Source organism: Labrus mixtus, chromosome 17, assembly GCF_963584025.1.
Source record: "Labrus mixtus chromosome 17, fLabMix1.1, whole genome shotgun sequence".
Lineage (NCBI taxonomy): Eukaryota > Metazoa > Chordata > Actinopteri > Labriformes > Labridae > Labrus > Labrus mixtus.
Genome location: NC_083628.1, coordinates 2,711,111 through 2,735,789, shown reverse-complemented (window position 1 = coordinate 2,735,789; position 24,679 = coordinate 2,711,111). Strand labels below are relative to the sequence as shown.

The window sequence follows — 24,679 nt, the reverse complement described above, 5'->3', positions numbered from 1 at the left end:
TAATCTATTCTGTTTAATGTGTATTTTGTATTTTGAACCTTACTTGTCTGTGCTGCTGCAACGCCCAATTTTCCCCTCTGGGGATCAATAAAGTATTATCCTATCCTATCCTTTCCTTATCCAAAGATGATGACGCTGTATCACATTACAATGGAGTCAAATAAAAAGCATGGATGTATGTCCCCTTAGGGCTTCCGTAGATTTGCCTATAACGTCTTTCCCTGTAAACAAAGAGTTAAAAGAGCAAATGTCAAGCAGACACAATGTTAATAGTCAGAGAAAAGGAAGTTAATTCGGCTTAATGAATCAAAACGAGCAAACACACAACATAATAATACTTAGCTTGAAGTGTGACGACCCTGTCACCTGGTAGTCTTTGGCTTGTTTCTGATGCACCTGAGCCCTGGTGCACTCTGGTCGACAAAGATCTGCTGGTTTCTCTCACTCACTCTCTGACTCTCTGACGTCTGATCTCCCTCAGACTGACCAACATTTGAACATTTGTTTCTTCAGTTTATTATGTTAGTGCACTCTTCAACACCTCACACCACGTTATGCTTTCACACACATCCACACGTTCACCACTGATGATCCAGATTAACACACCTCATAACTCTGGTCATTTATCTAGTTTTTAAATAAAATACTAGTTTTTCATTTTCTGATAAACTTCTGACTCCTCCCGTCTTCTGTCATGACCAACGAGCCGGACTCCCTTGAAAATGCCATTTAAGTTAAAGTAAGAAGAATTGCTGCAAAATGAGGAAAATGAAAAACCTATGCACAGATATAATCTATAGATGCTTTTTTTTATTGTTCTGCAGACAGTGCTGAGAGTACTGTAATCTATTGAGACTTCTACTACCAGGCTTTGTTTTCAGTGTTATTTGTTCTTAAACAACAGAAAAAGTTAGCACACATAGGAAAACAGACGCTGCAATACCAACACATGTGTGTGCGCCTGATAATATCAATCAGCTGAGATATCTGAGCTGCAACTTCTGCTCTGACTCACTCTCCCAGAACTCACACTATGACTATGTTTCTGCAAACTTACTAATGTGTCAAACAGGAAGAAAACTTCTGCAATTATCAGCCCTCAAAAGTCACCAGAGACACACGGGCCTAATTCAGAAAGAGGAACAACAACATTAAATAAATCATCTGTTCATTGGAAAATATGTTTTTTTAACGCTTTTGTATCATTTTCAAAATATTAAATTGTTTTAATTGATTTATAAAAAAAAACATGCAAACTTTCCTTTTGGGAACCAGAAAATGTTCAACACGATCTATTCATCCATCCATCCATCTATTACTCCATCCATCCATCCAATACTCCATCCATCCAATACTCCATCCATCCATCCATCCATCCATCCATCCATCCATCCATCTATTACTCCATCCATCCATCCCTTCATCCATCAATCCATCCATCCCTTCATCCATCCCTTCATCCATCCATCCATCCATCTATTACTCCATCCATCCATCCATCCCTTCATCCATCAATCCATCCATCCCTTCATCCATCCATCCATCCTTCCATCCATCCATCTATCCATCCCTCCATCCATTACTCCATCCATCCATCCATCCAATACTCCATCCATCCCTTCATCCATCCATCCATCCTTCCATCCATCCATCCATCCATCCCTCCATCCATCCATCCATCCATCCATCCCTTCATCCATCAATCCATCCATCCCTTCATCCATCACCCATCCATCTATCCATCCCTCCATCCATTACTCCATCCATCCATCCATCCATCCATCCATCCATCCATCCAATACTCCATCCATCCATCCATCCCTTCATCCATCAATCCATCCCTTCATCCATCCATCCATCCATCTATCTATCTATCCATCCATCCATCCATTACTCCATCCATCCATCCATCCGTCCGTCTGCCCATCCTTCCATCCATCCATCCATCACTCCGTCCATCCATCCATCCATCCATCCATCCATCAATCCATCCATCCATCACTCCATCCATCCCTTCATCCATCCATCCATCCATCCCTTCATCCATCCATCCATCCTTCCATCCATCCATCCATCTATCCATCCCTCCATCCATTACTCCATCCATCTATCCATCCCTCCATCCATTACTCCATCCATCCATCCATCCATCCATCCAATACTCCATCCATCCATCCATCCATCCATCCATCCGTCTGTCTGCCCATCCTTCCATCCATCCATCCATCCTTCCATCCATCCTTCCATCCATCCATCCATCCTTCCATCAATCCATCCATCCATCCATCCATCCATTACTCCGTCCATCCATCCGTCCGTCCGTCCATCCTTCCATCCATCCTTCCATCCATCCATCCTTCCATCCATCCGTCCATCCATCCATCCTTCCATCCATCCATCCATCCATCCATTACTCCGTCCATCCATCCGTCCGTCCGTCCATCCTTCCATCCATCCTTCCATCCATCCATCCTTCCATCCATCCATCCATCCTTCCGTCCATCCATCCATCCTTCCATCCATCCATCCTTCCATCCATCCATCCATCCTTCATCCATCCGTCCATCCTTCCATCCATCCATCCATCCATCCATCCATCCATCCATCCATCCATCCATCCATCCGTCCATCCATCTATCCATCCATCCATCCATCCATCCATCCTTCATCCATCCATCCATCCATCCATCCATCCATCCATCCGTCCATCCATCCATCCATCCATCCATCCATCCATCTTGAGGATAAGATCACAAATGAACTCGACTCTTAATCAGAGACAGTCTGAATGTTCAGTGTATCAGGTTTGCTTTCAGCTGGTTTGATTCATTTTATTTGAGAAAAACAAAATGATGAACTTCATTATTCCTGATATATCACGCTCTCACCTAACAAAGTGACAAGACGTGGATCTCCCCCCCTCCTCGCTTCTGAGTGAATGGGAATGATCTGCGCTGAATAGTAGTGATGGACACTCTGCCTTCATAGTTGCTGGAACTTATTTCTCACCCTGAAGAGACTGAAAACTAACTTTTTTCAGTCTCTCTCTCTTTGGGATTTCTCTTTTCTTTTGGCATTTTTTTTTAGATCCAAGTCCGAGCAAGAGGGTTCTTTTTTGGGGAGAGGGAGAGGTAGTTTCACCCCTTCTTCCTCTCCTCCTCATCCTCACATTCCTGACTAACAACCCTGTCATTTCTTTCTTATTTTTTGTGTTTCTGGCTGGCTGGGATTCTGAGGAGGATTTTTCTCTTTTACTCATTAACAGCAGAATTTTGGGTGTTTTCTTAATTAAAATTAAATTTTTACAGGTTTTGAAAATTGTCTTTTTATCACAAAAAAAGACATGCATGAAGACTGGTTATTTACTATTATTAAAATGTACTCATGCATGTCTGCTTAAGGCTCATGTCCAAAAATATGCGAACAGTCAAATTTACACATAATGTGATTTGAGCTTTGCACAGTTACTTTTTTGACTAATCACACACAATGCAAGTTGAGGGGGGTTTGGCATAATACTGAAGATTTTTAATAAAAAACAAGAGAGCCTCTATTGTTTGTTTCCAACCATTTCAGCGTTCATCTTTACTGTAATGCACATTTTGTCCACTAGAGGTCTCTCTTGTCTTATCTAAGACGCCACATGCTGCTGTAGTGAGTTCTTCTCTCCAGCTGACCCCCCCCCCCCCCCCCCCCAAGGGTCACAGTGCGGTGTTGTTTTTAATATGGAGCTCCAGTAATGATTGTAACAGAGTAATTTCCTCCTTCCGACTAACAGTTGATGGGAAAAGAAACCTGATGTGAGCGTGTGACCGCTCTCATCACCACAACAGAAGTACGCTGCACATAAAAAACAAACAAAATAATAAAATCGTTTGCCCTGGAGGGTCGACTGAGGAGTTTAGTTAAAGAGAGCAAACTGACTCACACAAGATGACCCGGGATAAAAATGGACTTCCCGTTCCCAGCGACCAAAAACCACAATGTCTTTGTAATGCTATAGGATTTACAACATGTCTGTGTTTACTGTGACTCACCCAGACTGTACCGTATATTCTATAGTGTACTTTTTTCTTATTACAATGAGTCCCTGAAGCACAAAACAAAGAATCATTTGACTTTTCTTTGTGCCTTGAATGATCACATTTGCTGGATTTTTATTAAAGGGTTTAATCCACACTGGAAACAATTGGATCATGGTGACCTCTCATCAGCTTCTGTGGCACATTTAGCTTTTAAATTAAAACCATGCCAGACACACTGGACATTTTTCAACTGGATTAGAAATAAAACAAGTCAGACTAATCCTACAGTCACACTTTCAAATCAGACTGTGGTAGCTTTACTTGGTACCACAGGCACACAACTTTTGCCCATTGTTCTGGGGCGGCTTAGTGGGAGGGAGGGGGCTGACTACCCATGGGCCCAAATGGAGGAAGGGGGCCCTTAAAGCAACATTATGTAACTTTTCCACCTTGAATTATCAAAATGATACTTCCCCCCCACAAAATTCACAGTGAGTGATACGATCAAGGAGATTTTTCATCATAAATACACTTTACACATGTGCAGAAAAAAGGTCATTAAAGAGACGTGATATACCACTTTGTCCACAGGGGGCGCCAAAACCCACACAAAGTGAAAGTTCATGACAGGATCGTTTGGTAAAAAAAGAAGATTGTGTCACTGAAGAAAAACTGGTTAAAGAGATTCTCTGAGGTTTCGTGGAGAGTGGAGAGTTTTTAAAATACAACCCCATTCCTAAAAAAGTTGGGACGGCGTGCAAAATGTAAATGAAACCAGAATGTGACCATACACAAAACACTGAAACCTCATGTTTAGTTTAAGAATATAACTATACAACAACAAAAACTATTCGCCTAGTTTAGATTTGATGCCAGAATTTTTTATTTTTTATTTTTTTTAAAGAAGTTGGGACAGGTTGTTCTTTGAGTACAGCGGCCCAAAGAGGACATGCATCCGTACACTTTGCTTTTCTCTGGTTTCCCATGAAAACGAGCAAGACTCCTCAACTTATTTATGGCGTCATCTCAAATAACAACGCAGGATTTCCCGTGATAACCAGTAAGTCTCTTAAGATCTTGAGAAATATCATGTATGTATCCCGAGATAATGGGATGTCCTTTTAGGGCTTCCGTACCTTTTGCATGTATGTGGTCACTGTCCTCGCTTAACTGGTATCAAATTCAAAATGTACATATAATTATGTTAAGCCAATTACATTTCCTAGTTTCAGCTTATATGTCTTGTATTTGTGTGCTGTAAATCTTTATTTAAATTCTGTTTAGGCTATTTACAATTTTCACAGCCTCCTAACTTATTAGAAACGAAATGAGGGAACCTAATGAATTCAAAATTATATAATTTCCTTTAAACTGAAAAGAAAAGTTGGACTTTGACCTTAAAGGATGTTTTTTTTTTTAAAGCTGAATTTGACTAAACTAAAACAATCTTCTTTAATTAGATAAACTTCAAACTAAAGAGTTTGAATTCTCTGAGGATGTGTGGGAAGACACTCCACAGCTTTTTCTACACCCACCACCTCCTCTCTCTCTCTCTCTCTCTCTCTCTCTCTCTCTCTCTCTCTTCATTTCCTGCGGGGTGACGGTCCTCCCCCTCTCCCTGTAAACACACCCATCGCTTCCAGTGAGAGGAGGACTGGGAGCGCAGAAGGAGGACCGTCACTGTAGGAGCAGAGCCGCCGCGACGCACAAGCGACGCCTCCAAACACCTCTCCACCTCTCTCTCTCTGTGTGTTCATCCTTTTTTTTCACGTCCGTTTTTTGTTTGAATCGGAGTTTGCAGACATCTCGTTGTGTCTCGTTGTGTCTCCTCATCCTGACCGCCCTCTGCCTTTCTTGGAAATATCCGCGGAGTTGTTCGCGCTCCCCGGGCGCAGGCTTGCATCGTGGCTCTTCCAGAAGTGGCATGTTCGAGGGATACTGCGGGCACTATTGAACTCCTGCTTTCACCCAAAGAGGTAAAATCAACTCTCAATACCACCTGTACACATTACAGTTTCATCTCTTTCACCTGAGCAACTGCTGCACCCTTTTCTGATCACCTAATGATGGAGAAATCAAGAAAACGCAACAGAAAACAGGCTAAAGGACGCAGTGTTATAATGACATCCATTCATTTTTATAAATATAATCTTATATCAATAATTAGCCCATAGAGAAAGCAGTTTTTGTGTGTATTTATACTAATAATTATCCAGATCTTCCCTGTTCTTTGTGCGTCTTTTTCCTGCACACTCATGCATACTCGAGATGTTTTACATATTTTAAAAGGCACATCAGGTGTCACGTGCTCTCCTCGGTGCTATAAATCGATTGACAGTGTTTTTATAAGTGGCTGTGAATCACTCAGATGTGTGTGGACAGGCGTAAATGAGAGATTTATATGAACGCAGACGTGCAGATCAATAGCTGCTGGATTCTTCTGCTTTTTTGCATCTTGTTTAATCTCCTCTTCCTCCCGAGCAGCAGCAGATGTAGAAAGGAAAAAAAAAAGCCTCGGTGGTGTTTACTTTTGAAGTCTCTCTCTCTCTCTCTCTCTCCCTCCCTCCCATCATCCCTCTTCCTGCATGAGTCTCTCCGGTTGACTGTGAACACCTGGCAATGATTTTAAACAGACTTGAGAGCCAGCCCAGGCCCTCAGATGGAGAGCAGTCTGCTGTGAGTGTGTGTGTGTGTGTGTGTGTGTGTGTGTGTGTGTGTGTGTGTGTGTGTGTGTGTGTGTGTGTGCATGCCTTTCTTCTGTGTGTGATTTCTTCTGAGTGTGGCATGTATGTGCTTTCCGGTTCTGGATCTGTTTTTCTGTGAGGGGACCAGGATGATAACTCTTAAAAAACATCGAACCCAGACACTCCTGCTGACACTGAAGATGTTTAGTGTTCAATGACAAGTCACAGAAATATATGAGCGCTGATGTAAGATAAAAAATAATTGTAGGGGGATTTAGGGCTTAAACTCCGTCAGTATCAGTGAACTGCTAAATATTAGATTTGCAATTTGCACAGAAGCTCCTGAGCGGACATGCATTGGTACATTTGATTCATTTATTACAGATTATTACAACAAATCGTGTTTTCCAAAATAACGCAGTAATTGGTCTCATTATCTCCAGATAACAGGATCATTTTGTCCTCACTGATGAGATAAGTTCGTTTTTTTTTTCTTTTGCAACTCTGCAGATACGAGATAAATGAGTTAGGATCTGGAGAAAACAACCAGATATTTACTTGATATAACAGAAGCACAGAGTTTATAAAATGTATGGGTGCATGTCCGCTCAGGGCTTTTGTAAATTTGTTTAAAATATTGCATCTGTAAAAATATAAATGCATGTTTCCTGAGTCCTCAATAATGTCTGCAAACCGCTTCAAACCCTAAAAGTAGTCTGTTCACTGTGATTCATGAGAGAGACAGGATGCAAATTGTCACATTTCTGAAGCTAAAACAGAAAATATGTCATTTTTTGAAAATCAATTTTGTTTCAAACTGAATAAAAAGGTTTAGCAAGTTGTCAAAAAAGTTGCAGATTTTTTCTGTCAATCTCTGAGGAATTTAATTAATGCTGAAATCAGCGACTTGAAAAGTTGTTTGTCTGCACGCTGTTATTCAGAGCTTTCAGTGATTTTTTTTAAATAAACAGGCTGAAAAAAAACCCATCATGCTGCCATGAAAGCTTTAACAGCTATCACTTAATGACTCACACTTTCTGCCAATTATATTCCCCAACACAAGTTATGTAAATGTTACTCAACTTGTTGTCTAAATGGTCACTTTACTCAGAAGCCCTGTTCACGCACACACACACACACACACACACACACACACACACACACACACACACACACACACACACACACACACACACAAGCTGCTGAAGATTTCTCGATGAGTTCAGGCCGGCCGCCCCTCAAACCTTCCTGAGCTTGTCGTTCACACATGAACCTCAGGAGGCGGCGTGCATGACGGGGCAGGACGTTCTCCGGTCTTGTGATGGTTAAACGTGTCGTCGGGTTGTTTTTTTGTTGTTTGGGTTATTTTGCAGTTGCTTACATTCTTTTGTGTTTGGGTTGTTTTGCTTTGTCCTTTTGATGCTTTTGCTTAGTCTGTGGAGGCACGTTGTAAACCTGTGTTTGTTAAGGTGCTTTATAAATAAAGTTATTATGACTAGGGATGTGCCGATGCATCGGTATCGGCCGATATCGGCCCTGTTGACAGACGTCGGCAACATCTGCAAATAATTTGGCATGATCACATGTCAGTAGTCGATGTTTATTTGTTTTGCCAAATCAATTAAAAGCTGGCATCTAGTACACCTAACTACTGATTCAGAGGAGAGGTTTTAAATTGGGCAGATGAACAAACCCTGACTTGTTCGTCAAACATGAGAAAAAATGTTGGCATCGTGGGAGTCTCACTCCAAACGAAGTCAAAATACAAACATCTGTATCAGCGTCGGTCTGATTATCTGATTATCGGTGCGTGTCTAATTATGACTTAAAAAAACAACGCAGCAGTGGCAGATGAAGCAACAGTGCAACCTCTGTTCCAAGTGATCCAAAGTATCCAAAAGTGCTAAAGCTTAAAAAAAAAAAGTCAGATCTCTAAGTCAAATTTTTAATCAGTAGCTGCTGCGAGCGAGCGAGAGAGAGAGAGAGAGCAGCAGTGGTCTGTTCAGATTCACAGGTAAACACTGTCTCAGTTTCACTTTGGCAACGTTTCTTGCATTGTGCAACTGAGACAGTGAGCAGGGGATTGCCTGCAACACTTGGTGATTAGAAACAAGAAAATTACCCAACACTGGCTGCCTAGGATGTTGCCGTGGTAACGCAACTCAAATCGATAAAGTTAGATTTTTTAACAGAATTTTTACAGAAACAACTCTTATAGTTAGAGACAACCCTTTAAGTTCTCAAAATCATCTTCACTTTCCTCAGAGGTCGACCTTGATGCTTCACAACATTCGGTTGCTTTGTGGAAACTGTGGACATTTTCTAAAGCAGCCGGTCAGTGTCTGCTTTGTCTGCATTTTGACGTCTGCTTTGCACATTCATGTTTGTTTGTGAACCACTTTGTAAAGTTATTTCTTGAAAGGGAATCTTTGCTTCCCTTCTCATTGGCAAGAAAGGTAAAAATTACATCCCAATTTCTGTGTTTGACCTTTGACCTTTCTGACGGTCCCAAATCCAATAGGTTCACAATCCCCGGTCGCACGTGTGATAAGCCAAACATGCAGCCATATTACACGTCAACAAATCGATTATTCCAGCTCTGAGCTGTTTTTCTCTTCAAGTTAGAAGAAGTTGTTGAAACGTGAGACTTTAATGTCAGCCAGACAGTTGTCAGGAATTTCACGGCGACTTGTTTCTCTTCGGGATGTTTTGCAGCGAACGAAAACAGACCGAAGCAATAATGTGATCTGAGCACTGAAACAGGATTTAGTTATCTGACCAAAAATCTGTGTTTACAGACGTGTGTGTTAAATACAGCCGCTTGTCTTAATGAGAGCTTTTAAAGAACGAGAGCTGGAACACAACTTCTGCAGAAGTCAGTGTCGTCCGCTGCACAGATGTTGATGATGTCGGGTGACGGTTTTTAACAAAGGATAAACTCTCATTTAAATAACAAATATATGAAGACCGGGGATCCAGGACCCGCAGGCTGAGTTAGTAATCCAGGCTTTATCCTTTAGTATGCAAATAGTTTAAGTATCTGGTTTTCTGCCTTTCTCTTTGTGCAGCTTCTCTGCTCTTACTGTGTGTGTGTGTGTGTGTGTGTGTGTGTGTGTGTGAGTGTGTGTGTGCTCGTGTGTGTGTGTGTGTGTGTTAGAAAGAATGCAAAGATAAGAAAATCGTCGATACATCAATACCTTTTGACACCACCTGCTTTTTTTCTCCTTCCTTTTTTGGGCTTTTTATGCTTTTTAGAGATAGGACAGTGGGTAGAGTCAGAGATCGGGGAGAGAGAGAGAGAGGTGGGGGGGGGGGGGGGGGGGGGGGATGACATGCGGTGAAAACAGCCACAGGCCTGATTCGAACCCGGGCCGCCCACTTGGAGGAGAACAGCCTCTGTACATAAAGAAGCAGAAGTTACGTTTGTGTCAGAGAGCAGAGGAGGTGAATCACTGCAACGTTGCCAATGTGATTGTGCAATTTGTGCAGTGATTTACAAAAAAAAAAGGTTTACAACCAGCTCTGGATGAATGTGATGTTATTGTTAGTACTTTTGCTAATAAAGGATTCCACATTATTATTCCTTAACAAACAAGCTAAGCTAACATAAACAACAGTCTCTCCTCACATTGTGAGTCTGAAGAAAGGCATCCCAAACAATGTTTTTAACATAAATCGTCCTTTTTTGTGCTTTTGCATTTTTAAATAATCAATATTTTATAAGGAACACAGAGCGTTAAATTCTGTGAGTAGAAAACAGCGGGTGCTGAAATGCTGCTAGCTCTCTGGCTAGCGTTAAAGTGTACATAAAGCTTTAGTATATATCACTGCTGTGTCGGCTACTGTTTTTGAGAAGTAGAACGAATACTATTTTACTCAAAGTTTTCATAAATCACCGTGTTGGGAAATCGTCGTACAAGCTCATATCTGATTCATCATTTTAGGCTGTGCTAGAGGCATTTAGCGGTACTGGTATTGGTTTCCAGCAACAACACCGATCTCTGCAATGGGCGGGAAATTAGCAAATTTGGAATAATCAACACTGACCTCGATGGGTTTAAAAAAATGTTTTATCCTGTTGGACCAATCAGGGTGTCTACTTGTCTGTCAGCGTCTGTGCTTCATACCTGCACCACTCAAGCTATCTAATAACATGCTAATTATTAGCATATGCTAAACCACTCTGATTTAGTACCTCATAAGGACCACTCATCAAATTAAGGCGCTTACAAGTTCCAATTAGAGAACATAAGCTGCAGTATCAGTGTGTGTGTGTGTGTGTGTGTCTGTGTGGTGTGTGTGTGTGTGTGCGTGTGTGTGTGGGAGGTGACACATGCAGGTGAGAGATTCTCGTTATAGCTCAGCCAGAGGCCACTAGATGACGGGTTTGCCAGCTTTTTTTTATCAGAGCTGGAATGCAATAATTCCTGTTGAACCAACATCGCGTTTAGTTTTTTTTTAATTTTTCATCAAGTTGTGATTAATTACATTCCTTCTCCTTTGAGTTATTAGAAATATTTTTGATTTCTAAGAGCTTAAAGAGTAAAGTGTACCTTTGGAGCTGCGGTGGAAACACCGGTGAAACATTAACCGGTTAGGTTGTTTATTCTTTTGGTTCTTTGGAGCTTTTTTCACACCTACTGTATAAGTGATTGAGTTTCAATATTAAACCAGATTCTTCTGTGATGAGTCATTGAGGTGACTTAGAGGCCTCAGCTGTGTTTGCAGATTTTGACAGATTTATCTTTCACTTTCTTTCAGTTGAAGTTTGTTTTGATCTCCTGTCATTTCTCACATCTTTGCTCCTCTTGGTCTCCATTTATGAAGATGGGTCCTTGTGTTGTTGTTTTTTTTGATGATGTGAGTTGGGTTATTTTTGGCCTTGGCTTTTTATCTTGCTGTTCATGATATTTTGGATATTTTGGTGTTGTGTAACTTGCTGTTTGTAGTGATAATTTCACAGTTGTGATTCCAATGACACAAGATCTCACAGAAACTCGTGTGATCATGACATGACTTTAGAAGAAAAACAAATATGGAGGGCGATCGACGTTGTCAGCTGGCTGTCCTGGCTCTGTGATTCAACACAATGAGAAACATAATATGGGTGAAATCGGTATAGAGAGTACAGTTGTGTTCATCTTCCACTCTTGATTGTGAGCTGTAAATAAACAACAACATCCGGTTGGTGATGCTTCCCCGTCTTCTCGCTCTCATTGGCTATTGTTTTCTGTTAGAGGCAGTCCGGTTTTAGATTGGGGAGACTGCGACTCGATCGAGCGCTGTAAGATAATTTGTATTGACAACACACACTTGAGGTTCATTCTGACAAATAATAGGTTTCGACAAGCCTCGAATCGGGTCAATGGATTGTTTTGTTTGGGGGGTATGCTCGTTGCAGTTTGTCTTCAGAGGAACATGAATGTATTTCCAAAATTTCCAGGCAATCCAACCATCAGTCAATGAGACATTTCACCAAAAAAACTACAACTATTACCTCAGAAAGATGCTCGCCAGTTTAACACCAAAGTCGTTGGGTGCCTCCTCTGTACACCATGAATGTGTTGGTGTAATATTTGTTGAGATATTTCAGTAAGAATGAAAGTAGTTGTTGTAATAAGTGTCTGAAAACACATGTACGTCTTACTCATTGTCCTTCCTCACATGTTTCTGGTTTTGACCTCCAGGCCGCGTTTGAAGCTTTTTTTGTGGAATGCATCTTCGGCCGTTTAAATACAGTCCGCTAAATCATGCTGCAGGTGGTGTTTTCTGCGTTGACAGCTGAAACAAAAACAGGGCAAGTTTTGGTGTCTTGCAGTCAGAAAAATAAATGTGTAATAGAGAGCAGCTGGTTTGGGGAGTTACCTAGAATGTAATCATGCTCCCAGAACGTAAAACAAGAAACAAAGCCGAATGCGTAAGAAAGCCTCTTCGGCCTTTCATTTTGTACGTGCGGGGTTCACGCCTGCTTGTCTATTCATGAGACGGCATGGAGAGGATTTTTTGGATCGAGATGATGCAACTTAGAGAAAATTAAAACTGTCCTCACCTCTCGGTTGCATCGACATCGGTGTTGCAGAGGAATCACTCATGACCCACAGGAGTGTTTGAACTCTATTTGTCTTCAAAAATCTATTTCACCACCTGGAGGTTTGTAAAACATGTTCTCAGTGGCAGCTCTGGTTAGCTTGACTCTGTTCTGTTGTGTTGGTTTGCAACCAGCTTTCCCAGCATGCAGCAAAATCGAATCAAAACACACATTGCCTCAGAATTGAAAAAAGATGCAGTGTCTCTCTGCCATGTTACTGCTCTTGAGTCTCTGCAAAAAGCCAGTATTTAATTGTGTTTTGGCATGCAGATAAGCAGAATAGTTGGCAAAGATTGATGAGTGTTTAAAGCAGTTGAATGGATGTTTTTAAATCTTTTTTTTTTGCACTGAAAACTTATCGGAATTGGATTAAAGTTTAACCTGCAGAATCACAGCTTCAGCCCTTTCTTTTGGTGAGAAAACTATAACAGGAGTTAAGCCAACTCATTACAGTATTGATCCTAACCAAGCAGATTTATGGACAGAGTGTAAACAGTCTTAAAATGTATCCGTCTTTGATGACACCTTTTTATACGTTTTGAGAGACCTGGAAGAGAACTTAAAAAGTCTTTCATTCTGGTCTAGTCAAAGTATCTGACAGATGTAGAAGGTCAGACGGGGACTTGGTGCTTCTGGAAATCGAGTGCATGATGCACTTGACATGTCTGGAAATTGGATGGAATGAAAGCGAGCTCCGAGCGAGGACAAGGCAAGGACAGAGAAGATGGGAGAGCTTGCGACTTTCCGGAGGGGGGGAGAGTGGAGTAAATTCTGTGCATTTCTCAGAGGCTTAAAAGACTCCTGCTGTCTCTTTCTTTCCTCTCCTCTTAAAGAGCTCTGCAAAAAGGGACTCTTGCATGTAAATTGTGGTATCTCAAAAAGAAGGGGATTAGCAGTGCTTGGGATTGAAATGGAAAAAGCCTCCCAGTATCTGCGAGGAAGACAAGTGTTATCTACTTGACCTTCCTAACTCCCAGAAGTATGCTGTTTTGCAACTTGTAATCACTGGATCTCTTGCTAAATGTCTCTCTATCTCCGGGGGAGGGATTGCAATACTCCTCTGAAAAAATGCACATCATTCATCACATTATGGTGGAGCTGCAGATGTAATGTTTCAGCAGCGACATCACAGTGTGAGCATGCACAATAGTTCAGCTTAGGGTACAATTCAATAAGGAAAACGAGGCCTCCTTTAATACTCGAGCAGTCTGCTTTTTCACGACTTATCTCAAAGACAAACAGCATAGTCTCTCTGGGGAAAAAAACCTAATTAAGCCTAAATTCACAGTGCTTAACATACAGCTTCAGCATTCGAACAAACAAGTGTCCAATGCGTTTTCATTTTAAATCTCAGGGGAAATAGCCGGGCCATCAATTCGAGACAGCGTACCATAAAAATTGACAGTTCAATGACAGAAGAGGAAGCAAAGGGACTGGAAATCTTTTGAGAATTTAGGTCGAGTTTAAATGAAAAGCATAACAATTATTTGAAACCCCAATGATATAATTTCTTCCCTTATGCTGTGTCCTCATATCAAACAAACCCACAATTTACTGAAAGTTTGCCCCCGTCTTTACGGGAAACTCATTATTCCGTTGCTAAACTCTCAACTGCCACCAAGAGAATTTAAAAATCTTTCTCAACTAGCAGACCTAAATTGCAGTGAGTCACTCTTTAAACAGAGGACCTTCCCCTCGGGTGTCTTCCTGGCAAAGCAAAAGGCACTCTGTTATTGAATTTCAAAACTGATTGAAATTCTTTAGTGGCTCTTTCGCGGGGCGGTTTGCTTGAGGCCAAAGTGAAAGTGCCTCTTCTAGTGACAAGAGATACTAGAGTCAAGATACCAGAATTTCAGCTATGAAATGATACTTGTAAAAATCAAACCTGTTTCAAAACCATAGCAACAAAAAAAGAAGTTCTAGGCACCAAATTTTAGATAATAAAAAATTGCAGGCAGACTCCCCTCCTCTGAATTACACAAATATCTGAAACATTGCCAACTTATTAGTGCAATTTAGACGGTCTGCAGATTTTCGAGGTATCTAACAATCTTTCCACAGTCAATTCTTTTCATAATGGAAGAAACATCCAGCAAAATATTTATAGATGACTCTGACGAGTTTGTATGGAGAGAAATGCATGAAGAATCCAAGAGCAAAATATATGTATCTGCCATGTACAACCCACACGGTGACTCACACCGACCATAAACAAAGCACAGTTGAACCTTGTATGATGGGCTTTCCGTATGAAACGCATTGATGAGAGATTTTTCTTTTCTTTTCTTTTTTCAGGATTCAATGAAAATGTCCGTGTGTGTCCATGAGAACCGGAAATCCCGAGCCAGCACCGGCTCGATGAACATCTACCTGTTCCACAAGTCGTCCTACGCGGACAGTGTCCTCATGCACCTGAACTCGCTGCGGCAGCAAAGGCTCTTCACAGATGTCCTGCTTCACGCCGGCAGTCGCTCCTTCCCCTGCCATCGCGCCGTGCTGGCCGCCTGCAGCCGGTACTTCGAGGCCATGTTCAGCGGAGGGCTGAGGGAGAGCCAGGCGAGCGAGGTCGACTTCCGAGACTCCATCCACCCGGAGGTTCTAGAGCTCCTGCTGGATTACGCCTACTCGTCGCGTGTGGTCATCAATGAAGAGAACGCAGAGTCGCTACTGGAGGCCGGGGACATGCTAGAGTTCCAAGACATCCGGGATGCCTGTGCCGAGTTCCTGGAGAGAAACCTTCATCCGTCTAACTGCCTCGGCATGCTGTTGCTGTCCGATGCCCACCAGTGCACCAAGCTGTCGGAGCTCTCCTGGGGCATGTGCCTCAGCAACTTTCCCGCTATTTGCAAGACAGAGGACTTTCTCCAACTGCCCAAAGACATGGTGGTGCAGCTTTTGTCACATGAGGAGCTCGAGACGGAAGACGAGAGACTCGTTTATGAAGCGGCCCTCAACTGGATCAACTACGACCTGGAAAAGAGGCACTGCCACCTCCCAGAACTCCTGAGGACAGTTCGCCTGGCTCTCCTGCCGGCCATCTTTCTCATGGAGAACGTCTCCACAGAAGAGCTGATCAACGCTCAGGCAAAGAGCAAGGAGCTAGTGGATGAAGCCATCCGGTGTAAGCTGAAGATCCTGCAGAATGACGGCGTTGTTAATAGCCCGTGTGCCAGGCCGAGAAAGACAAGCCATGCCCTTTTTCTTCTGGGGGGGCAGACCTTCATGTGCGACAAGCTGTACCTTGTGGACCAGAAAGCCAAAGAGATAATCCCAAAGGCCGACATTCCCAGCCCAAGAAAAGAGTTCAGCGCATGCGCCATCGGCTGCAAGGTGTACATAACTGGCGGGAGAGGCTCGGAAAATGGCGTGTCCAAAGATGTGTGGGTCTACGACACGGTTCAAGAGGAATGGTCCAAGGCAGCCCCCATGCTTATCGCGAGGTTTGGCCATGGTTCCGCAGAGCTGAAACACTGCCTCTACGTGGTAGGAGGTCATACCGCTGCGACCGGCTGCCTCCCGGCATCTCCGTCCGTGTCCCTCAAACAGGTCGAGCAGTTCGACCCGGTTGCAAACAAGTGGACAATGGTGGCGCCTTTGAGAGAGGGCGTGAGCAACGCGGCAGTGGTCAGCGTCAAGCTCAAGCTCTTTGCCTTCGGCGGAACCAGCGTCACCCACGACAAGCTGCCCAAGGTGCAGTGCTACGATCCCCAGGAGAACCGGTGGACCGTCCCCGCTTCCTGCCCGCAGCCTTGGCGCTACACCGCCGCCGCCGTGCTCGGAAACCAGATCTTCGTCATGGGCGGGGATACCGAATTCTCGGCGTGCTCGGCCTATAAGTTCAGCAGCGATACCTACCAGTGGACTAAAGTTGGCGACGTGACGGCCAAGCGTATGAGCTGCCAGGCCGTCGCGTCCGGGAACAAACTGTATGTGGTGGGCGGATACTTCGGCACGCAGCGGTGTAAAACTCTGGACTGCTACGACCCAACGCTGGATGCTTGGAACAGCATCACGACTGTGCCCTACTCGCTCATTCCCACCGCTTTTGTCAGCACTTGGAAACATCTGCCTGCTTGAGCCCCAAAAAAACCTCTCTACAACCTTTTTCATGAGGTGAGTTTGACCTTTGTTTTTCCTGATATAAAAATCGGTCTCTGGTGGATTGATATTGATTCTTCAAAACTGCACCTATGACAGTGATTTAGCCTCACCGACAATGTTGTAGAAGGGCAAACGGTGTACTAATGGCATTCTCTTTGAAGTGTTAGACATCTGCACCTTCTCCTTTTTCGTCCAGCCATCTGTAAAACATTGATATTCTGTTGTATTTCTATGCATTTCTCATGTATTTAGTGGATAGATCAATCTGTGTGAACTTTAAAGTGAGATTTCTTGGCTTATATGACTGATTTTTTTACAAAAAAACACCTCAAAGAAACAGAATCTTTTTGGCAGGGATACTTCAGATCTGGCAAAGATACATATGGAATTCGCCAATTTAACATTAACGTGTCACAGACAAGCCGACAAATCAATGAGGCCTATTGATCTGCTACTTATATGCATTTGATGCTTCTCTAAGGCTTTTGGATTTTAAATATAGTAGAAAAAAAGACAGGAGAAGCATTGTCCTCTATAAGAAGAAGAAGAAGAGGAAGTCACTCGAGCAGGGGAGGGTGGACCAGTGGGGGGATTGATAGAGGCTTGTGTGCGTTAGTTAAGTGAGTTATGTAGCTGTGGGGATGGGCCGAAGGACACAGAGGGTAATTGAAAGAGAATAGGATACTTTTATTGCTCCTGTGGGGGAAATCCTTCTAAGCGGGTAAAAAAAAAAAGGGGGTCTGCCAATTAGACAAGCCACACACCAGCAGGCTACAACACCATGGCGAGGCTAATCCACTCCCAGTCGCCTCGCTTTGATGAGGTTATGGTCTTTACGCTGGGCGAGAAGGAGGCAGCCAGCGACTCACGCGGCGTCGGGGGAAACCCATTCATCATCAGTTACAAGCAGAGGTGTCTGAGAGAAGTGGCAGCAGGAGAAAAGCGAGGAGGGCGAGTTGTAGGGCTAGAGAGCGTAAGCGCTTTCCTCCTCTGCTCGGTCAGACGCACATCATCCCCACAGAGCAGTGGTACTGTTCAACTCGAGTCCATTGCACGTCGTCTTGGCCTCGTTCAAACCCCCTGCTCTCCTGCTCTGACGATAAACAACCCGGACGTATGTGGAGCATGGGTAGTCAGCTGGCAAAACCTGAGCTTTCCTCATGCTGCGGGCTCTCGATCACATCACATCGTGCAAGTCTCTGCAGCCCACACTGATGCCCCCCCCCCTTCACTTATCCATGAAGGCTGTCCTTTTCATTTATCTGTTTTTGTTGAAGTGGCTGAAGGCCCCTCAGCTCCTGAGAAAGGAAAAGGAGGGAATTAGAGTGACTCCCCAGCTGTCCAGCACAGCACAGCCTATCATTCGATTATGCCAGGAAGCAGCTCGGAGGAAACTCAACTGCTGCAAGACTGTGATGCTCATCCTCTCCACGGGATGAAATATTTTTTTCTACCACTCATTATTCCCTTTTCTTTTCAGTGACTCATCTCTGAAAGAAAGAGACTAAGACTGAAGGTTTTAACTAACTCTAAGCCAGTTGAAACACAGTTGCTCAGTGAAGGGTTTAATCCTGCAACTGATTTAATACAGAATGTGATTTTTGGAGCGCCTGCCTGTCATTGCAACTGACAGTCTTCTCCGAGAAAAGAAGAATTTGTTGGAATGGAAAAGAAGGCTGAGTGTTTAGGGATGAAAGGGGGAAGGAAGTACGCTAGACCTCACGGATGGAGACTGTAGCTGCGAGAGAAAAAAGAGAAGTTCTTAGTTTTTCTCGGGGGAACAGCTTTGTCTGAGATTCCTCCTTTTCCTTAGAAAGCTTTCAGTAACAAAAAAAATCAAATAACAGAATTCAGGACTTGCTTCCTTGTTTAAAATGTCACAGTATTTTCAGCATGACTGTTTGTGATGTTTTGATTTAGAAAGGTATTTACACACAGAGAAACTATTATGAGTAACGTGGATCATATGAACACCCACGTAATCGTTTCTTACTCACTTTGCTGAGTAAGAGTTGCTGCTCACTTTAGCCTGAAAGGAGAAAGTATTTAAACAAAAATGTAGCTTTCAGGCCAAGGAATGCTAACCTTAAGGCTAAGGGAGCAACATAAGGAGGTCTATCACAAAACTATGAGAACATCTCTGTATGTGATTTGGTCCTGTTTAGCATCATCTGGTTTCGTTTTACCATGAGAGTTAAATCTAAAAGAATGAGATAGGAGCAGGCTCTGACATTTACACAGTGTTGAAGAAATATGGTGTCATTTTGGGTTAAAAACTTTTGCTGAATTTGAAGCCAGCAAACAAACAAGCCGAGTCTAAACTCCTGGAAATGTCTACTCCTGTCCAAATAAAAAAAATCAGGGATATTTCCCCCTGGAAAATCCAAAGACATTATTACACTTTTGTTACTGTATGTCGTCAACTTGTTACAAATGTTATCTCGAGACACTTTAGAAAAAAGATGGTAAAAGACCCAACGTCAATCAATCATGAGCAACATTTAGCAAAATGACAGTGGCATGAAAAAAACTTCCTTTTAAGAGGCAGAACTCTCAGGCGAAACCCGACTCATGACGAACAGCCATCTGCTGAAACTGCGCCCGGGTTACAGTGTTCCCCACGCAGAGACAATACTCGGGCGATCCGTCCAGGTGTATTTATGGCCGCCCAAGTGTATTTCTGAATTGCTGCGTGCATGAGGGAAAGAGAGAAAGAGAGAGAGAGTGAGGTCCGCCGTCTGTCCGAGCATTCATCCAGTAATGCAACAGATTGAGGTGCAACACTCATGTCAGAACCTGAAGCTTCTCAAGCCTTCGTTTCTATATTTTTGTGAAACGGGTTTTGATCAATAAGCCTCCTCCTACTTGGATCACTTTTCAAAACGCGAGTAATACAGTACGGTGGGATGGGACAAGCTGCTGTGTGTAAGAGAGGTGCAGGTGTGTTTTGATAGGAGAATCCTAAGTAATAGAATAAAGCACAATTAACATATACACACAAACTGACTATTAAAATATAACCGAAGTACCGAAAAGTAAGATAGTAAAAAAGGTTTAACTCTCCCGAATAAATCTTGTCCCAGTATATCTTAAGTGTCACTAAAATAATCTTCAGTGCAAGTGAGAGCAAGTGTTTACTTTTGATGCACCGGTGGCATTTTAAGAGAAAAGTTAGCCCGCTCTTCTTTTTCGGCTTCATCAGCAACAAAAGCTGTCACTCATAACCAGATTGCCTCTGAGTATAAAGCACTCTTCAGGGTTCACTCAAACAGCAGTGGAAAGACCTGCTGTGCCGAGATAGCTGATTATATTACATTCACATTAGCCTCATTTAAGACCTGCCGAGTGTGTGAGCCGCACGGATAAGTGCGTGTAAGTAAAAGCTTTTACAAAAAAATCACAAAGGTCAGATTGAAATTCTCGTGTTACAGAGTCGTACGTAGGCTGAGGTGGAGATAAAAAGCTTCAGGGCCAGACTGAGGAAACAGTAGGTGGGTTCAAATCTATAAAGAGTGGATAGAACATTAGTACTTTAACAATGAACAAAATCCCATTCAAATCTCCATCTCTGTACGAACCCAACATTTTAAAATAGGGGGGAATTGTGCTAAATGAATTTGGATGGAAAGTGGGAGGAGTAGTGAGTGTTGAGAATGACATGGGAGGATGCACAGGTCAGATTTGAACCCGGGCCGACAACTCGGAGGACTACAGCCTCCATACATGGGGCGCGAACTAACCGCTAGGCCATCTGCACCCCGGAAAAAAAAAACATTTTTTGAAGTTGCTGAATGAACATAATTCATGCTCTTAGTTTTCCCAGACAGAGTGTCTTAAGTCGTCTTTTTGCACTTTGAATAGTCACCTTTAAACCATTAAACCTTGTTTCTGTCTTTATGCATCTCATCTGCTTATTGTTTTTTACAAATGATTCCTTTTCTCCTCCTCAGATTTCCCTGTTTTGCATCATCTACTGGACACCGACTGTGAAGAAAGCACACGTCATCCTTCTCTCCGGAAAAGAGACACACACCGAGCAGTGATGTACAGACACCCGCATTCATCTCAACGCTGCAAAAAAAAAGATGCAGACGGAGACGCGCGTAACAGCCGGACACTTTACTGGAATGATGTCACGTCTGGTTCCCTCCCCCCCCCCCCCCCCCACTGAGAAGGAGGACGTACAGTACGGCCGCTCACGTAAACAAACAAACAAACCAAACAAACTGCTGCTTGTTTATTTGAGGCACAGAGACTGCGACTGTGTGGCACATCAGGCTTTTCATGCTGCCATATGAGGACTGCAAACACATCACATTCCCCCCATTTAGTCATCACAGGCTTGTGAGGATAATGTTGTTTTTTTTTTCTCTAAATAAGAAGAAAAAATGCTCTTTTTCATGGAGACTGCAAATGTAAAGCATGATGGATGTTCTATTTAGATCAATGGGAGGAGAAGGCAATGATTGGTGTGCTTCAGAAGAGAAAGCGCCTTAGTTTGACTGAGTGCAGCTGATTTATAAAAAGGCACAATGAAGGAGCTAATCTCCCCCCTTCTTTCCTCCTCTAATAAGCTCTTTTATTTGACCCTTTTGTATCTTATTTTCCTTCATGTTTCTAACTGCTTAACAAACCTTTTGAGTGTTCCTCTCATGAAGGCTCTGGCAGTTTGCTGTCGCTGCAAACCACGAGGTGTTGATGACCAACACCAGCTGAGGTTGAGGAGGACGGCAGGGGTCGAGGTGCCTCGGGGGGGTTACGACCTTACATGTTTGCTGTTTTGCAGCTACGCATTAACGCCCGCTGAGCGCCCGGTTAACTAACCCCACTTTGCACACACATGGGCGGTATTAAGTGTCCGGATTCAACGCTGTCGCATTCAGCTGTATGCTTATTTGCTGTAATAGACCGGCTGTGCTTCTGTTATTCCGAGAAAAGCTGCGTCTCGCTTGCTGAGTCACAGCTGAATGGTTTTTAGAGCATGTCCACTCATAGTGATTCAGTGAAACTGGCATGAACTCTTCTCTGTGCTCGCAGAAATACTGTCACCTTAACCCCCCGAACTGAGAATGAATCAGTTTCTTTTGCTGCAATGTAGACTTAATTTATATGACAGTAATAACTCTTGTTATGTTAAAATGTTTAATCCTATTTATTTCTTCTCTGCCTGCATTCTTACGTGAATGTATGTCTGGGTTATGTCATGCATGGCCAGGTGTTGTGTGTTTTTTTGTTGTTTTTTTAAATCTCAGTTGGGCTGCATTTTGCACAGTTCAGTCTTTCCTAAGAGGAGCTTGTTCTTTTAAAAAAAATAAATCCTCTCAAAGGATTTTCATTCATGTCTGAGTGTGGATGGAAGAGGAAGACTGGCTCGGGTTACTGATGTGTGAAGAAGTTTAGTCCACAAATTAGAAGTCCAACACTTAAACTACCAGAAATATAAAACTACTGGAACGCCCAAATCAGTCATTTTGACTTTTTTTTAATTGAATAATTAAATCTTTAATGCTAGGATAGGTAATGCCATAGCCTCTGAAAGGGTAATAAAAACATTACAAAGCAACATTTATATCAATAAACTTCAAGAAACAAGCTGACTTAGAAAGAATATGCATGTTATAAGAAACAGGTTCAAATGAAAATCAGGCAAGTGTTTTCCTTTAAGCAGGCTAATTTGTAGCAAGGCAGCATTTAGAGCACAACACTTCCCGGGCATGTTTAAACTTAATGCAAACAGCTTAGCAGATAGAGCAGATAGAAACGTCTGAAAATCTAGGAATAATCTATAGGTAGCCTTGCAATATTTTAAAAGAACTAACTGGTAAAAAACCCAAACCTTTTTAAAAACGCAGTAAAAGAAGAATGCAGTTACTCATCTCTAAGTAGGCTAACTTGAACAAGGCTGCAATTTTAGCATCTTCCTGCTCAGTTTTAACCCAGGCGAGAGTTAGCCTTGCAGTATTTTTTAAAAACAACTGGAAACAACAGCTTGTTGCTAGTTAAAGGAATAGTTCCACCTATCTTCAGTAGCAGGAGCAAGAAGAAAACATGAAAAAGATTATGGAAAAACTACGATTAAGACAGTTAAGGCTATTTGAAGCAGAAGTTTTTTGTAACTTAGAATGAAACATAAACACAAAAAAGAGTCAAATTGACTGCTTTGGTCGTTCCCAGACTTCCTGTATGGGCCTCAACAAAGCATGAAGATATGAACCATAAACAGACACGGCTGCTGGAATGACGCAGCGTGTGATCCAGTATTTATCAGAGATGTTACAGAGCGACCCTGACACGGTGAAGAATGCGACAAGTCTCTGCAGCTGTCGTCAAAGACAGCTGGAGGGACGGTCTCAACGTGCTAACCTTGGCTTCTTGAGAGAGCGTTAACCCACAGTCTTCCTCACCGTTAGACCGAGAACGAGTCGAATCCAGTAAGCTGTGCATTGATAAGGGCAGACACCGCAGTGCTTTTCACCATTGTGTCAATAATGCACATACGTAGAAGAAAAAAAAAGGAAAAAAAATGGCAAGTTCCTAAAGACCAAAAAGAGAGAATGTCTTAAAACAAACTTGCATATTTGTTCACTCTAATCAGTGTTTTGTCTGTTTGTCCGTCTACGTGACCTGAACATTGACGCTTTGCATTTGAATATTAATGGAATCATTGAATTTCAATGTAAGAGGTAATGTTTTTGGTGGATTATATGTATATCTTTTTTCAAAATGTCTTTCCTCGTGGAGTCATGAAACCAATCAAATCTGTGAGAATAATAAAAAAAAAAAAAAAGAAGCTCAGTAAATTCCTGCTCAGCTCCTTAAGCCACCACCCAAGAGCTCTTCCTTTTATTGGCCTTTTCCACGGCTTCTATAGGGACCCTTGTGGCTCCGTAATGTTGACCTCCTCCGACCACTGAACACAGAGCCTCTGGCCCCCGACCAATCAGATAAGAGCGTCTCCTTCCCATAGAGCCCTAGTTTCCCCAGCAACAGCCAGTAATGAATGCCCCCCTTCAATTTGCACCTAATTGCTGAGTGGCATTTCCCTATATCTGCTCTAGCCCTCCTCTTATTATCCTGTGTTTTATCTGGAAATCCAGCTGGCTCACATTGGAGCGCAATGCCTCATGTAATAAAATGATGTAAATTAGACAGAAAAAAAGACACTGTCAGCGTGCATCAGTCTCATTTCTTTTGTCATGTAAGAGTTTAATTTCTATTTTTATGGCATTATTTTGTACATGTGATTTTTTTCACAATGTGAAATTCATGGCTAATAAACATAAGAGTTTTTTCCTCTTGACTGTAACACCACGTCTCCGTCTTTTGTCTGGTTATATGTATGAATTTAATAGCGATTAAGCCTCAGCACTGCTTTCTCATTATTGCATTTTTCGAATATTTCGGCCGCTTCGGAGTGAATACAGCAGCCTGAAGAGTCCTGAGGTATTTAAGGCAGTATATCATGCGTACAGCTTTTGTTCTGTGGAGGAGGGACTGAAATCATCTTATCTGTGCCTCTGGCTCTTTAAGCTTCCTGCACATGAACAGTGCAAAAAAACACAGCCAGATACTTTCCCTTTCTCTGTCAAGTCACCTTGGCAACGGCAACCTTTATCTGCAAACTGTGGGGGCTGGAGGAGAACATGAAATCTTAAAAAGCACCTTTTCTCTATTCTACACCTCCCTCCCTCCCTCCCTCCATGGCCTTCCAACCCTTTCACTTCCTACGCCCCCCTCTCTCACTTTTCATCAGTGAAATGCATTGTGAAGCGACTGGCCGG

The 24,679-nt window shown here is 42.7% G+C and overlaps 1 protein-coding gene across 1 annotated transcript; it reads left to right on the top strand.

Moving 5' to 3' along the window:
* Positions 1-5,680: 5,680 nt before the first annotated feature.
* Positions 5,681-24,204, top strand: enc1 (ectodermal-neural cortex 1). Its single transcript, XM_061061171.1, has 3 exons — positions 5,681-6,001; positions 15,093-16,910; positions 20,849-24,204. The coding sequence occupies exon 2, from the start codon at positions 15,099-15,101 to the stop codon at positions 16,872-16,874; it is 1,776 nt and encodes a 591-aa protein (XP_060917154.1). The 5' UTR covers positions 5,681-6,001; positions 15,093-15,098; the 3' UTR covers positions 16,875-16,910; positions 20,849-24,204.
* The last annotated feature ends 475 nt before the right edge of the window (positions 24,205-24,679 follow it).

What these genes read in the sequence shown, in the direction of transcription:
- enc1 (XM_061061171.1), top strand. Translation starts at nt 15,099, where the DNA reads ATGAAAATGTCCGTGTGTGTCCATGAGAACCGGAAATCCCGAGCCAGC.